At 46.9% G+C, this 17081-nt stretch overlaps 1 protein-coding gene across 1 annotated transcript in view; it reads left to right on the forward strand.

Annotated features, from left to right (window-relative positions):
* Positions 1 to 15852, forward strand: part of BCL7C (BAF chromatin remodeling complex subunit BCL7C) — a 68940-nt gene extending 53088 nt beyond the window's left edge. Inside the window, exon 6 of the mRNA XM_017873524.1 lies at positions 14744 to 15852. Coding sequence (XP_017729013.1) covers positions 14744 to 14944 — 201 coding nt within the window. The 3' untranslated portion in view covers positions 14945 to 15852. The remainder of the gene's footprint in view (positions 1 to 14743) is intronic.
* Positions 15853 to 17081: the final 1229 nt, after the last annotated feature.

The following is a 17081-nucleotide window of genomic DNA, read 5'->3' on the forward strand; positions in this document are numbered from 1 at the left end:
AAAAAAAAAAAAAAAAAAATTAACTGGGTATGATAGCTGGCACATGTAATCCCAGCTACTCGAGAGGCTGAGGCAAGAGAACTGCTTGAACCCAGATGGCGGAGGTTGTGGTGGCTCATGCCACTGCACTCCAGCCTGAGCGACAGAGCAAGACTCTGTCTCCAAAAAAAAAAAAAAGTTGAACAAATGGAGCTATGAAGTTTTGCTTCATCCACCATATTCACCTGACCTCTTGCCTACTGACTACCACTTCTTCAGGCATCCCAACAGTTTTTTGCAAGGAAAACGCTTCCACACCCAGCAGGATGCAGAAAATGCTTTCCAAGAGTTTTCTGAATCCCAAAGCACAGATTATTACGATACAGGAATAAACAAACTTATTTCTCACTGGAAAAAATGTGTTGATTGTAAAAATGTGTTGATTGTAATGGTTGATTGTAATGGTATTAATTTTGATTAATAAAGATGTGTTTGAGCCTAGTTATAATGATTTAAAATTCATGGTCCGAAACCACAATTACATTTGCACCAAAAGTTGCAGTTAGCTAAAATTAATTTATTACTGCAGGAAAAATCTTTTTTGTAAATTTAATGTAGCCTATGTATACAGCATTCATAAAGCTTACAGTGGTGTACCATAATGTCCTAGGACTTCACATTCACTCCCTACTGACTTACTAACTCATCTAGGGCAACTTCCAGTCCTGCAGGCTCCATTCTGGTAAGTGCCCTAGGTACTTACCATGGCATACCATGGTATACCAGCGTGGCATGCTATTTTATCTTTTATGCTGTATTTTTACTGTACCTTTTCTGTGTTTAAATACACAAATACTTACCATCGTGTTACAGTATTATATATATCACCTATAGTATTCAGGACAGTAACATGCTGTACAGATCTGTAGCCTAGGAGCAATAGTATATATGATACAGTCTAGTAGCAGGTTATACCATCTAGGTTTGTGTAACTACATTCCATGATGTATGCACAATGACAAAATCGCCCATGACACATTTCTCAGAATGTTTCCCCATCGTTAAGCAACACATGACTGTATATGGTGCCTTTATACTCAGAGATAGTTTGTAAATAAAAGGATGTAACAAGATATGCTATGCAAAAGTAACTATAAGAGATGTGTTTGCTGGGTGTGGTGGCTCATGCCTGTAATCCCAGCACTTTGGAAGGCATATTTCTTTTTTTCTTTTTTTTGGAGACAGAGTCTCGCTCAGTCACCCAGGCTGGAGTGCAGTAGCGCGGCGCGATCGGCTCACTGCAAGCTCCGCCTCCCGGGTTCACGCCATTCTCCTGCCTCAGCCTCACGAGTAGCTGGGACTACAGGCACCTGCTACCATGCCCGGCTCATTTTTTTTTTTTTTTTTTTTTTTTTGTATTTTTAGTAGAGATGGGGTTTCACCGTGTTAGCCAGGATGGTCTTGATCTTCTGACCTCATGATCCGCCCGCCTAGGCCTCCCAAAGGCGTGAGCCACCGCGCCGGCCTGGAAGGCATATCTCTTGAGCCCAGAAGTTTGAGACCAGCCTGAGCAACATGGCAAAACCCATCTCTACAATAAAAAATACAAAAGTTAGCTTGGCATGGTCGAGGCTGCAGTGAGCTACGATCGTACCATTCATTCCAGCCTGAGTGACAGCAAGACCCCGTCTCCGAAAAAAAAAAAAGGAGTAAAAAGGAGGCACAGGGGCTCACGCCTATAATCCCAACACTTTGGGAGGCCGAGGCAGGCTGATCACCCGAGGTCAGGAGTTTGAGACCAGCCTGGCCAACATGGTGAAATCTCATCTCTACTAAAAATATAAAACTTAGCCGGGCGGGTGGCGGGAGCCTGTAATCCCAGCTACTTGAGAGGCTGAGGCACAAGAATTGCTTGAACCTGGGAGGTGGGAGTTGCAGTGAGCTGAGATCATGCTACTGCACTCCAGCCTGGGCAATAGAGCTAAACTCAGTCTCAAAAAAAACAAACAAAAAAACAAAAACAAAAAAGGGGATGTGGAGTGGCTATGTTAATATATATATCAGACAAACCAGAATTTAAGACAAAAATTGTTACTAGATACAAAAGACATTTTATAATGATAAAGGGGTCAATCCATCAGGAAGACATAATAACTGAAAACATATGTGCATCTAACAACAGAGCCCCAAAATACATGAAGCAAAAACTGATAGAACTGAAGGGAGAAATAAGCAATTCAACAATATTAGCCAGAGATTTCAATACTCTACTTTTTCTTTTTTTTTTTTTCTTTTTGCAACAGATTCAAGTGATTCTCCTGCCTCAGCCTCCTGAGTAGCTGGGATTGCAGGCATGTGCCACCACACCCAGCTGATTTTTTTTGTATTTTTAGTAGAGACATGGTTTCACCATGTTGACCAGACTGATCTTGAACTCCTGATCTCAGGTGATTTGCTGGCCTCAGCCTCCCAAAGTGCTGGGATTACAGGTGTAAGTCACTGCACCCGGCCCCAATACCCTACTTTCAATAATGGATAGAACAGTTAGATGATCAACAAGGAAATAGACCAAGCAATATTGGAGTAGACTGCCAATCTACTTTGTTCCTAGGGACACTATAATCCATTAGCCACTACCAAGACCTCTGCAAGCCAAGCAATTAGATTGCCTGGTGGTCTGTGCTGCCCTTTACAGTTGATGTGTCTACCTTGTCAAGGTCCCTTCATATCCAGAGATCAGAGGGCCCACCTCAATGGTACATTTCCTACAGCCTTACTTGGCTTACAAAGGACAGCAACCGGAGAACTTCTCAAAGATAGAGCTGCTCCTTTCAATGCCCTAGCAAAAGGAGTGCTTTCTGGGTCCTCTCATAAAATAGAGTTGCTAGAGTGCACGTGATAAATGCAGTCTATCACGCTAAGCCTTTGGATTCTCTCTCCTTGTGACTGCCAGGAAAGATCCGGCATGTCATTTCACTAACCACTTAATGGTGGTAGGCCACAATAAAGTCCAAATTCCAGTCAATCAACCAATTAGCCTCCTACAGCCAAATTCAGGTATACAAGCTAACACATTACATCTGGAGTCTCTAGCACATGCACCCATATCGATGAATTTGGCCTTACCTAGTATCACATTCTCTCCTCACTGGTCTCACATCCTTAGCACCCATCTTCCCATACATCCTAATTTTCTGCTAACATATTAACAATGTCCTGCAATTATTTTAGTGTGTAAGCTGGGTCATTTCCTCCTGGGTCTCAGTGTGTATCTGTCCCCCTGAAACATGGTGAGATTTTTTTTTTTTTTTTTTTTTTTTTGAGACGGAGTCTCGCTGTTGCCCGGGCTGGAGTGCAGTGGTGTGATCTCAGCTCACTGCAACCTCTGCCTCCCAGGTTCAAGCAATTCTCCTGCCTCAGCCTCCTGAGTAGTTGGGACTACAGGTGCCTGCCAACACGTACGGCTAATTTTTGTATTTTTAGTAGAGACGGGGTTTCACCATGTTGGCCAGGCTGGTCTCGATCTCCTGACCTTGTGATCCACCCGCTCAGCCTCCCAAAGTGCTGGGATTACAGGCATGAGCCACCGCGCCCGGCTGAAGGATCTCTTGAGCCCAGGAGTTTGAGGCTGCAGTGAGCTGTGATTGCACCACTGTACTCCAGCCTGGGCAACAGAGTGCTGTCTCAAAAAAAAAAAAAAAAAAAAAAAAAGAATACAGAAATACAGAGGTGGCAGATATAAAGATCAGCTACTATCCCCAGGGCTGAGATACAGCATCCAAGGAAGAATGTTCTCCCACCAGGGCTGAGATCCAGACGTCATTTGAAAGGCAAGGCAGAGAAGCCACTGACATGCCTCACCAAAGGAGACCTCCTAGAAATGTGCCCTCTGGGGTGTCAGGTGAAGCTGCTATTCCACCAAGCACTGTTGGAACCAAGAACTGTAGGAAACTCACTCTGCAGGAGCCCATTGCTGGAAAGAGCTTTGCCAGGGCAAGGATCAAGCACTGTAGGGAGTCAGGCCATTAGAGGAGTCAAGCACGAGAGCACGCAGACTCAGCGAGAGTCCAGTGCCTGAGGAAGCTGTACCTATACGGGAACCAAATGCCGAAGAAAGCCATGCTTTCTACCTGTTAGAAAAAGTGCGCTTGGTGAGAGCACAGTGCTGGAGAAAACTAGACTGTTACAGAAGTCAAGTACTGGAGAAGCATGCTCTGCCAGAGATCAGTGCTAGAGAAAGCCACATGAGGGTCAGGACCAGTGGTGGGTGTGCGAAAACTGTCCAAGTGCCAGGAGCCACTCACTGCAAAGGCAGCGTGTGGTATGGGATTTGTGGTGTCCATATTGGGGGGGAGGGAACGTGGTAAAGTGTTGCAAACTGGGGTCTTTGAGCCTCCCAAGGACTTTTCACTCTGGACATGCATCTAGGGCAGAGAACCACTGGGATCTGCCCCTGAAAAACTGCAGCAAGAGCAAGAAAAATGAAACCTCAACAGTACCAGAACCAGGAAGAGCTTCCCCTTCTTCTTGCAATGTCCCACCCGCGCCCTCTAATGACAAACAAAGTATAACATCATGTTCTTTGCAAGGAGAAATGCATTAAAAGTCCAGCCGGTTATCTTACAGCAGGTACTGGAGGGTGACATTTAGAGCTGAGACAACTGATTGAAAACTGACATAGTGCCAGAATCCCCACATAGGCTCTCTGACTCATAGACTGAAAGCCAATATGACAGGAAGGCCTAAGTGAAAGCCCCTGGAACTTTCCTTGCCTACAGAGACAATAAGCCACTAGAAATACCACATTCCTGAGGGAAGCACAGAGATTAATGCTGCCGTCAAAAAATTAAAAGAAGCAAGGGTGATGACACCTATCACATACTCATTTAACCCACCAGTGTGACCTGTGCAGAAGTCAGATGGATCTCAGAGAATGGCTGTGGACTATCATAAACTTTATCAGATGGTGATTCCAATTGTAGCCACTGCTCCCAGACACAGTATCTTTCTTGGAGCAAATCATTATGCCCCTGGCATGTGGTATGCAGCTATCAACCTGGCTTTTCCTTATACCAAATGCAGCATCCCCCAGAAACACTTTCAAAGCCACCATGTATCTTCAGGTTGCTTCAAACCTATGTCAGTTCTGCTCTGCCATAATACAGTCTTCAGAGATCTTGATCATCTTGTCACTATATTGACGTTATTGGATCTGATGAGCCAGAAATAACAAGTAACACTTTAACTGCTTAGTAAGACATATGCAAACTACAAGGTGGGAGACAAACCCCACAAGACTCCAGAACCCACCACCTCCATGAAGTTTCTGGGGACTCAGTGGTCTAGAGTATGTACAGATATCTCCTCATACAACCTACTCTCCTCTAAAAGAGGCACAGTGCTTAGCAGGCCTATTTGGATTTTGGAGGCAACATATTTCTTCGATAGGGTTACCTGTAAAGCTGCTAGTTTGTTTGTTTTTTTCTTTTTCTTTTTCTTTTTTTCTTTTGAGACAGAGTCTCACTCTGTCACCAGGCTGGAGTGCAGTGGTGCCATCTTGGTTCACTGCAACCCCTGCCTCTTGGGTTCAAGCAATTCTTCTGCCTCAGCCTCCCAAGTAGCTGGCACAACAGGCGCGCAACACCACGCCCAGCTAATTTTTGTATTTTTGGTAGAGATGGGGTTTCACCATGTTGGCCAGGATGGTCTTGATCTCTTGATCTTGTGTTCCGCCTGCCTCAGCCTCCCGAAGTGCTGGGATTATAGGCGTGAGCTACTGCACCTGGCCTTTTTTCTTTCTTTCTTTCTTTTTTTTTTGAGGCAGAGTCTTGCTTTGTCACCAAGGCTGGAGTGCAATGGCGTGATCTCAGCTCACTGCGACCTCTGCCTCCCGGGTTCAAGAGATTCTCCTGCCAAGTAGCATCCCAAGTAGCTGGGATTACAGGTGTGTGCCACGATGCCTGGCTATTCTTTGTATTTTTAGTAGAGATGGGGTTTCACCATAATGGCTGGGCTGATCTCCAACTCCTGACCTCAAGTGATCTGCCCACCTCAGCCTCCCAAAATGCTGGGATTACAGGCATGACCCACGATGCCCGGTCTATGCTGCTAGTTTTTAGCAGGGAGCGGAGCAAGAGAAGGCTCTGCAGCAAGTCCAGGCTGCATTACATCACATGCTACTCTACCATGTGGTGCTTGAAATCCAGCAGATCCGGTAACACTCAGTGTCCGTGGCAAACAGGGATGCTACACGAAGCCTCTGGCAAACACCAATAGAATAATCAACTCCTTCAACACCAACTTTTTATTTTATTTTTTTGAGTCAGGGTCTCACTCTGTCACCCAGGCTGGAGTGCAGTGGCATGATCACAGCTCACTGCAGCCTCAACCTCCCAGGCCCAAGTGACTCTCCCACCTCAGCCTCCCAAGTAGCTGGGACTACAGGCATGTGCCACCACGCCTAGCTAACTTTTTCGTTTTTGGTAGAGACAAGGTCTCACTATGTTGCCGAGGCTGGTCTCAAACTCCTGGTCTCAAGCAATCCTCCTGCCTCAGCCTCCCGAAGTGCTGGGATTACTGGCATGAGTCACAGCACCCAGCCCAACACCAGCTCTTGCTACATTGTCTTCCTCTCCCTCCATTAGTGCCTATGACCTCCTGGAGTATTCCTCATTTTACAGAAGAGTCTGCAAAATTTGCTGTCATGGCCTCGCAATGGCCAGAATTTTGACTAGTATGTTTGATTGTTTGCTATGTCTGGCATGAGAAATAGTCAGAAGTATAGACCTGTACTAAAGCATGGGCAGTTGCTCCTGATTTGGCTGGATGGCCAGGGATTTGGAAGGAACAGGATTGGTAACAAGGAAGTTTGAGCTCTTGTAACGTTTTTTAAAAAATAGACCTCAATCAATTTTACTTCAGTTAGAACCATTTCAGCCAGGCGCGGTGGCTCACGCCTGTAATCCCAGCATTTTGGGAAGCCAAGGCGGGCAGATCAGAAGGTCAGGAGATTGAGACCATCCTGGCTAACATGGTGAAACCCTGTCTCTACTAAAAATACAAAAAATTAGCCGGGTGTAGTGGCACACACCTGTAATCCCAGCTACTCGGGAGGCTGAGGCAGAATCTCTTGAACCCAGGAGGCAGAGGTTGCAGTGAGCCGAGATTGCACCATTGCACTCCAGCCTGGGTGACAGAGCGAGGCTCTGTTTTAAAAAATAAATAAATAACATTTCATCCAGGGACTGGCTTGATCTTCTCTCCTCTGGTTTCTGAGTCCCTTAGATGGGCTGTAACTTTTCTTTAATTATTCAATATTTTATTTACAATTAGCAGTCAGAATAGTATATTAGGTTCTATCAAACAGAGGCAAGTGGTGTAAGGCAAGTTTCACCTTGAGTGGCCAGTGTGTTCTTTAGTTAGGTATACCATAACAAGGTACCACAGATTGGGTGCCTTAAACAACAGAAATTTATTTTCCCATAGTTCTGGAGGCTGGAAGTCCAAGATCAAGGTGTCGGAAGGGTTGGTTTCTTCTGAGGCCTCTCGTATTGTCTTGTAGATGGCCTTGTTGTCCTTGTGTCTCTACATGGTCTTCACTTTGTATACGTCTGTGTCTAAATTTCCTCTTAAGTGCACCAGTCGTATTGAATTAGAGCCCACCCTAACAACCTCACTGTAATTCAATTACTGTAACCTGCATGGACCTTGGGAGACTGAACAAAGAGGGGCGAATATGGGAATAAAAGACAAAGACAAAAGAGTATATTTGGAAGAAGTGGTCAGGGGGCACCTTGCCTCTAGTGGACAAGGGCCCTGAGCATTTTTTTTTTTTTTTGAGACAGAGTCTCGCACTTTGGCCCAGGTTGGAGTGCAGTGACATGATCTCAGCTCATTGCAAGCTCTGCCTCCTGGGTTCACACCATTCTCCTGCCTCAGCCTCCCAAGTAGCTGGGACTACAGGTGCCCGCCACCATGCCCGGCTAATTCTTTGTATTTTTAGTAGAGACAGGGTTTCACCGTGTTAGCCAGGATGGTCTTGATTTCTTGACCTCATGATCTGCCCGCCTCGGCCTCCCAAAGTCCTGGGATTACAGGTGTGCCAAGGGCCCTGAGCTTTACACAGCCCTCCAAATTTATTGGTAAAAGAGATAACGAGAAAAGGGGGCTGGTTGTCGGATAATTGTCAGTCAGCTGTTTGGTTCACAGCAGGCTTGCGAGACTGCATCCTTTGAACAATAGGCGCTAGATTTCTCAGTAGATAACTTCAAGGAGCCCAGCCAGGGGGAGTGATGGCCCTCAGCAAACCTTTTGGTGGCAGGCACAGTGTGAGTTTGCTCACATCCTGCATTCACGGTAAACAGTTTGCTGTTTGATCATATAGCCTCCAGTGGAATGCTGAGTTGGTCACAATCCTTGTGGCCTTTTCAGCTCCCAATGAATTACCTCTTTAAAACCCTCTCCAAATACAGTCACATTCTGAGGCATCAGGACTTCTTCATATGAATTGGGGAGAGGGGGCAGGAAATACAATTCAGTCCACAACACCCAGTATTGAACAAATTTGCAGACCACTATCTGACTATAAAGGCATGAATAGGAAGCCTTACCTACAGGGTTTTTCAGGTGCAGGCAGGCATCTTTCCTCAAGTCAATCTACCTGTGCAGCTCCCTTCTAAGTCCTCCAAGGTGAGCAGATTAGGTCAGTTCTTCCAGGGCTGCATGTTTCTATGTGGTTTCTGGCAGGGGTGGGAGAGATGAGGGAGACCATTAATTATGGTCTTTGATATGGTTTGGCTGTCCCCACCCAAATCTCATCTTGAATTGTGTCCCCATAATCCCCGCATGTCATGGGAGGAACCCGGTGGGAGGTAATTGAATCATAGGGGGCGGTTACCTCCATGCTGTTCTTGTGACAGTGAGTGAGTTCTCATGAGATCTGGTGGTTTCATAAGGGGCTTTTCCAACTTTGCTCAGCACTTCTTATTATTGCCACCATGTGAAGAAGGACATGTTTGCTTTCCCTTCGGCCATGATCGTAAGTTTCCTGAGACCTCCCCAGCCACGCTAAACTGTGAGTCAATTAAACCTCTTTCCTTTCTAAATTATCCAGTCTCAGGTATGTCTTTAGCAACGTCAGAACAGACTAATACATCTTTGTTCTTCCTCAGTTCTGGACCATGTTTACCCATCCATAGTCACAGGCAGTGACTTAACAGGCTTCCCCTTGTAAAACTTGGAATTTGATGGCCGGGCGCAGTGGCTCACGCCTGTAATCCCAGCACTTTGGGAGGCTGTGGCAGGTGGATCTCTTGAGGTCAGGACTTTGAGACCAGCCGGGCCAACATGGTGAAATCCTGTCTCTACTAAAAATATAAAAATTAGCCAGGCATGGTGGCATGTGCCTGTAATTCCAGCTACTTGAGAGGCTGAGACAGGAGAATCGCTTGAACCTGGGAGGCAGAGGTTGCAGTGAGCCGAGATCATGCCACTGCACTCCAGCCTGAGTGACAGACCAAGACTCTATCTTAAAAAAAAAAACAACAAAAACTAAAATGAAAACTTGGAATTTGACAGTGTAGAACAGAACCTAAGTTCTTAGGCAACAGGTTCACTCTCAAGGGGAAAAACAGAGGAAGGAACAGGTATATAGATACACGATTTATCCTTCCTCATAACTCCATTCCTTCCTAAGTCAGGAGGTGGGGAAAGGTCAGTAGTGTTACACCAGTAGATCTCTATCTACATAAAAGTAAACATCAGGAGTGGGGAAAATGTGTTCTTTCCACCGGTATGATGCAAGACAGCTGACAGAACCCTCTCCTGGAGGGACTCCCAAGTTATCTCCAGCTGAGCTCTTTCGTGAAACAAATATATTTGTTCCCTATTGCTGCATAACAAATTACTACACATTTAGCAACTTAAAGCCACAACCATTTATTATCTCACAGTTCCCCAAGTTCCACTGTATGGTCATGACTGGGTTCTCAGCTCAGTCTTGCAAGGGCAAAGTCTAGGTGTTGGCTGAGCTGGGCTCTTATCCAGACGCTTTGAAGAAGAATCCACTTCCGAGCTCTTTTAGGTTGTTAGCCAAATTCAGCTCCTTGCTGGATGTCGGGCAGTGGCAGCTCTCTGGAGGTCTCCGCATTCCTCAGCCTCCATCTTCAAGTCAGCAGTGGCTCAAATGCCCCTCATAACTTCCTGTTCTGCTACCAGCTAGAGAAAACCTTGCTTTTAAATGGCTACCTGACTGGGTGACAATCTCAGTGTCCTAATATCAATTGACTTGGAATTTTAATTAAATCTGCCAGATCCTTTTGCAGCAGCACCTAAATTAGTGCTTGACTGAATAACCAGGGGACAGGAATCTTGAGGGGAACATCTTTAGAATCCTGTCTGTCGCACCAGGGAATCCCACTCTTTGCCCCAGACCCTGAGAGAAGACAGTTCCTCTCTACCACAGGTTTGTTAGATTCTAATCTAGCCCAGTAGACAAGTATGTGGTACGCACTCTCTCCTCTAGAGAGGCCACAGTCAGCTCTTCAGCTCATTCATAAATTCTTAGCAACTTTGTATGAACTGGAAACAAGCTGCCCTTTCCTTAAAACAATGTACTGTTATCTGTTGGAAATCTGTTGCACTAACTATACAAATCTCTTGTTTACCTGGTAGTGAATGGTACCCACCTCCAGGAGTTGTGAGTGGCCTTGATCTCAGTGTGGGCTCAAATACACCCTATGCATTGTAACCATTTGCCCACCCTGGCTATTGTCATGGAGACATTTTTTCCCAGAATCTTTCTGACATTCTTCATTGATTTATCTGTTAACGATCTGGGGAAAATGGAAATACAATGGCTATAACTTCCTGAAAATGCTATAATGCATTATTAATACCCAGAAAAAAACATTTTGCCACTGGTCTGATCTAATCTGTTTGGGGTTTTTTGTTTGTTTGTTTGTTTGAGACAGAGTCTCGCTCTGTCACCCAGGCTGGAGTGCAGTGGCGTGATCTTGGCTCACTGCAGCTTCTGCCTCCTGGGTTCAAGCAATTCTTGCCTCAGCCTCCTGAGTAGCTGGGACTACAGATAAGTGCCACCAAGCCCTGCTAATTTTTTGTATTTTTTAAGTAGAGACAGGGTTTCACCATGTTGGCCAGAGTGGTCTCAAACTCTGACCTCAAGTGACCCACCTGCCTCGGCCTCCCAAAGTTCTGGGATTACAGGCATGGGCCATTGCGCCTGGCCTAATCTGTTTATTTATATTCATAAGCAAATATCCAAAATCCTCCAAGGAGCAAACCCTGAAGTAACTGGAATATTAAGGCAATAATGGCAGCCACTAATGTTACTCAGTGCCTCTATCTATCTACCTACCTACCTACCTAGCTAGCTAGCTACCTACCATCTATCTCTGATCTATATGTGTATACTATATACACACACACTCACATAATCTCATTTAATCATCACAGTCCTTTTGGGTAGGGATTATTATGCCTACTTATACAGATAAGAAAACTAAGGCTTTGTAATGTTATATTATTTGCCCAAGGTCACAGATAATAAGAAGCTGAGTCAGGATTCAAACCTCTGTCATCCATTTCAAAGCCCATGCTTCTAACCACTTCGGTGGAGATTAGTCCTGGAGAGGAGCCGAGTGCCTGTGCTTGAATTGAGATCTTGGGCTGTTCTGTGGTGAAGCCAGTGGCCCAGCCTGGGACAGGAAAGAAGCCAAACCTGGAATGTCCCGGTTCTATTCATGAAAATAGCCTGAAGGGAAAAGTGTGGGAGGGAATTGTTTGTGGCTAAGATACCCAGTGGGACTTGGAGAGAAGTCCATAGAGGAGGAAAAATTGTAGGGCCCTGCATTGTGCATCATGTCTCCAGTGGCTGGCACCTCATTGGGGTTCAGTTAGCATGTGCCAGTCAACTGACTGACCACCTGATCAGCCAGATGGCATGCCTGGGAAAGCTTCTCTCTGCACTCTGCCTCTCTAATGTCTGTTCCTGCTACCACCCCCTGCCCTCTTCAATAAACTAATATATTTGAATCATGTCCTATGCTGCAGGCCCAGTGCCAAGTGCTTTATTTGCATCTTCTTATTAAAAGTCCTCACAAGAACACACTGATAGATTATTTAATATCTGAGATGCTTCTAGGCTGGAAAGAAATAGCCACTCCCTGCTATACTGTTTACTTATTAGACTCCGTTTAACAAAAAAGAAAAAATTAAAAGCCATTTTTTTCCCATAGGGGATTTGGGCTTTGATCACAAATTTGACCAACTAAAGTATCTTAAGGGCCAGGCGCAGTGGCTCACGCCTGTAATCCCAATACCTTGGGAGACCAAGGCGGGTGGATCACCTGAGGTCAGGAGTTCGAGACCAGCCTGGCCAACATGGTGAAACCTCATCTCTACTAAAGATACAAAAATTAGCTTGGCATGGTGATGGGTGCCTATAATCCCAGCTGCTCAGGAAGCTGAGGCAGGAGAATCACTTGAACCCGTAGACTGCAGTGAGGCAAGAGGCTCCATTGCACTACAGCCTGGGCAACAAGAGCAAAACTCCACCTCAAAAAAAAAAAAAATATTATCACCTTTGTCTTTGTGCCACTACCCCAATATCCTTGAAAATATCCTTACTTTCTGGAATCAACAGGATGCTATAGACTCATCCTGATTTTTCTTGTCTCAAGAAATGTAATCAGCTACCCTCCAAGAACTCCTGGTTATTTTAATTGTAAATACTATTAGGCACCAACAACTGGGCATTAAGGATATACATAAGTGTTAGTAGGGTGGCAAAGTTTCACTCAGTGATGAGAGTTGAAAAAGAAAATTTTAAAGAGATGGAGTCAGCCAGGCACAGTGGCTCATGCCTATAATCCCAGCACTTTGGGAGGCTGAGGCAGGTGGATCACGACGTCAGGAGTTTGAGACCAACCTGATCAAAACAGTGAAACCCTGTCTCTACCAAAAAAAAAAAAAAAAAATACAAAAATTAGCCAGGTGTGGTAACATGCACCTGTAGTCCCAGCTACTCAGGAAGCTGAGGCAGGAGAATCGCTTGAACCCAGTAGGCAGAGGTTGCAGTGAGCCAAAACGGCACCATTGCACTCCAGCCTGGGTGACAGAGCAGGACTCTGTCTCAAAAAAAAAAAGAAAAGAAAAAATTATACAGAGATGGAGTCTTGGCCAGGCAAGTGGTTCACACCTGTAATCCCAGCACTTTGGGAGGCTGAAGTGGGTGAATTGCTTGAGCCCAGAAATTCAAGACCAGCCTGAGCAACATGGCAAAACCCCATCTCTACAAAAAATACAAAAATTAGCTATGCCTGGTGATGTGCACCTGTAAGTCCCAGCTACTTGGGAGGCTGAGGTGGGAGGATTGCTTGAGATGTGGAGTTTGAGGCTTCAGTGAGCCATGATTGTACCACTGCACTCCAGCCTGAGCAACAAAGGGAGACCCTGTCTCAAAAAAAAAAAAAAAAAAGACAAGGTCTCACTCTGTTGCCCAGGCTGGAGTGCAGCAGCGTGATCATAAGGTCTCTGCGGCTCAGACCCCTCAGGCTGAAGTGATCCTCTCACCTTGCCACTCAACCCCAGTAGCCGGGACTACAGGCACATGCCATCATGCTGGGCTAATTTTTTAATATTTTGTAAAGATGGAATCTCGCTATGTTGCCCAGGCTGGGCTTTTTCATTTTGTTTGTTTTGTTTTGTTTTTGAGACAGACTCTTGCTCTGTCACCCTCAAGCGATTCTCCTGCCTCAGCATCCCAAGTAGCTGGGATTACAGGTGCTGCACCACCATGCCCAGCTAATTTTTGTATTTTTAGTAGAGATGGGGTTTCACCATGTTGGCCAGGCTGGTCTCGAACCCCTGACCTCAAGTGATCCGCCCACCTCAGCCTCCCAAAGTGCTGGGATTACAGGCATGAGCCAGCATGCCTGGCCCCAGGCTGGTCCTGAACCCCTGGCTTCAAGCAATCATCCTGCTTTGTTTGGCCTCCCTCCCAAAGTGCTGGGATTACAGGCTAAACCATCGTGCTCTGCTAAAAAACGTTTTTCTTTTTTTTCATCAGACAGAGTCTCACTCTGTTGCCCAGGCTGGAGTGCAGTGGCATGATCTTGGCTCACTGCAACCTCTGCCTACTGGGTTCAAGAGATTCTCCTGTATCAGCCTCCCGAGTAGCCGGGATTATGGGCACCCACCACCGCGCCCAGCTAATTTTTATATTTTTAGTAGAGACGGGGTTTCACCATGTTGGTCAGGCTGGTCTTGAACTCCTGACCTCAGGAGACCCACCCGCCTCGGCCTCCCAAAGTGCTGGGATTACAGGTGTGAGCCACCACGTCTGGCCAAAAATTTTTATATTGATTTTCCAATTTAACATATCCCTGATGGCCTGTGGATGTACCAACCACACTGACAGAATCATCTGAGGCTGCCATTACGGTTATCTCCGTCTTAGAGCTTAACAAGAAGTTATGTAGCTTGCCCAAGATTACACTACAAGTAATGGTTGGAATTGGGATTCAAACCCAGGACTGTCTAATATCAGAAACTGAGGTCTTACAGGTTTCCTACAAGATCCTGCCTCGCCCTCTGCTTGCTGTCAAAAATACACAACTTAATCGCTTGCAAAAGACTTTCCACCAACTTGCCCCATTTGGAAGTCATAAATGGGGCAAGTCTGTGGAAAGTCAGTGAGGTGAGGAGAAGAGGAAACAGTACCCAGATTCTTCTTTTCTCCTTACAGGATTCGGGAGTGAGAATGACGAGGAGAGCCCTCCACGAGAAGGGGCTGAAGACAGAGCCCCTAAGGAGGCTCCTGCCCAGGAGGGGCCTCCGGACAAATGCCCGGCCCAGTTCCACGGCGGTGCCGGACACCAGAGCTCCCGGGGGAGGCAGCAAGGCCCCGAGGGCACCCAGGACGATCCCCCAGGGTAAGGGGAGGTGAGTGGGCTCCCCAAGCAAGCCAAGGCCCCTAAAGCCTCCCTTGGCTGCCCCAAGATCCAGCCACTACCTGTGCCCCGAGGGCGGAAAGAGCTTTCCAGCTCACCCACCGCGGTAACATCTGGGGCAAGCGGCTCTACACCTGCCCGAACCTAAGGCCACAGCATCCATCTGGCTCACCACTGGCGCCCAAATGCGCGGGAAGGGCTTAGGGCAGCACTTGGACCACATCCAGCGCCTGAGGCCGCCTTGCTAGAGACCCAGGGGAGGGGTGCACCGGGCTGCCTTGCCCATCTCCTCACGCACCCACGCGGCCACCCGCCCAGTGGCCCGAGTGTGCCATGCGAGGTGCCTGCCACCCCGGGAGAGGCGCCGAGTCCCGAGTCCTGCCGGCGCTGAGCCTCCGAGTCCATACCAAGCAGGGGCCGTGGCGGGGACAGGCCACGGTACCAGCCCGCCTCGCGCCTTCTGCAGTACCACGCGACGCCCACGTGGTGCCCAGAAGTCCACGCATGCGTTGAGGCCCGGGCACGCGCAGAGACCCTGGCGCGGAAGCCACACGGCCCACCAGGGCTTCTGTACGCCAGCGCCGGGGGTCCTCCAGCGCCCAAGGACATACGGCAAGTTGCTTCCACCAGGGTGTCAGCCTAGCAGGCCCACCTGGGAACCCGCGTGGAACAGTGGCCTTTCAGCCCAGACGACTGCCTCGCGCTACAGAACCGTGTGGAGGCGCGGAGACTTCTGGCGCAGCCCTGAGCTATTGGCCTAACCTACCTGGAAAATCCTAGCCCAAGAAGCAGTGCGAGTGAACCTTTTGGGTGGATCCAAGGCCCTTCACCAAGCTCTCACTTCCTGACTTCACCGTTGGGTCTGTTGTACTAGGAAATAATAACGCCTCCCATTTACTGAGGGTTTACTCTGTACTAGGCATTGTGACTGATGTAATTTAGTTCTCACAGCATCCCTGTGGCATGGATATTCTCATTATCTGCATTTTTGCAGATGGAGAAATTGAGTCTCTGAGAGGTTAAGGAACCTGCCCAAACTCACACAAGCCAGTAGGTGGCAGAACCAGAATTCAGATCACAGGCCGGCCTGCCTGCCTGCCTGACTTCACAGCCAGCACTGCCCTACCACTTCTCGTGCATGGGACACGAGGGTTAAGGCCGTGGGTTAACAGGGCCTCCATTTATGGAGAGTATTCATTTTTCTCTGGTGAATTATAGAAAACGCTTTTTACACTGAAGTGAGCAGTACTCCCTGGGATGAAAGTTAACATTTGCACCAATGATTGAGATGACACAGACATTTCACGCTTCAAGCTAATGCTTTAGGCTCAACCCACGGAATTCTGGAGTGACCTTTTCTGAGTCATTACCAGGGTGATGTTGGTGAAGGAAGCTCCACTCCAGGACCAGCTCCTGTGTAGAGCCTTCCTGGAGGCCAACAAGGATGACCTCTCTCCATTTGCCATCCACTGGATTGTCTGGGAAGTTCATCCAGTTCCTCTGGGCTAAGATTTCCAAGTTCCCAAAAGGGAAACTAACCTTCAGGAATTGGGAATGAAAAATTGGAATTTGGGGGAATTCCTGAAAGCATGTTATTCTGTATTTTCATAATTTTTTTTTTTTTTTTTTTTTTTGAGACGGAGTTTTGCTCTTGTCACTCAGGCTGGAGTGCAGTGGTGTGATCTCGGCTCACTGCAACGTCCACCTTCCGGGTCCAAGTGATTCTCTTGCCTCAGCCTCCCTAGTAGCTGGGATTACAGGCACGTGCCACCACACCCGGCTAATTTTCGTATTTTAGTACAGAGAGGGTTTCATTATGTTGGCCAGGCTGGTCTCAAACTCCTGACCTTAGGTGATCCACCCACCTCAGCCTCCCAAAGTGCAGGGATTACAGGCGTGAGCCACCGTGCCCGGCCACTTTCTGTATTTTTTAATAAATAAGAAATACACATTTAGTAGTACTTACAAAGAACTGTAGGCCATAGCAAATATTCAATAACTGGAAAATGCCAATGAACATTATTGGGTAGTGTTCAAATAACAAAATGTTCAAATATTTGACAAGATTAACAACACTATACAGAATCACGAGTTGAAATTGCCAGTTTAGGCTGAGTGTGGTGGCACGTGCCT

Source organism: Rhinopithecus bieti, unplaced genomic scaffold (assembly GCF_001698545.2).
Source record: "Rhinopithecus bieti isolate Rb0 unplaced genomic scaffold, ASM169854v2 scaffold_63, whole genome shotgun sequence".
Classification (NCBI taxonomy): Eukaryota; Metazoa; Chordata; class Mammalia; order Primates; family Cercopithecidae; genus Rhinopithecus; species Rhinopithecus bieti.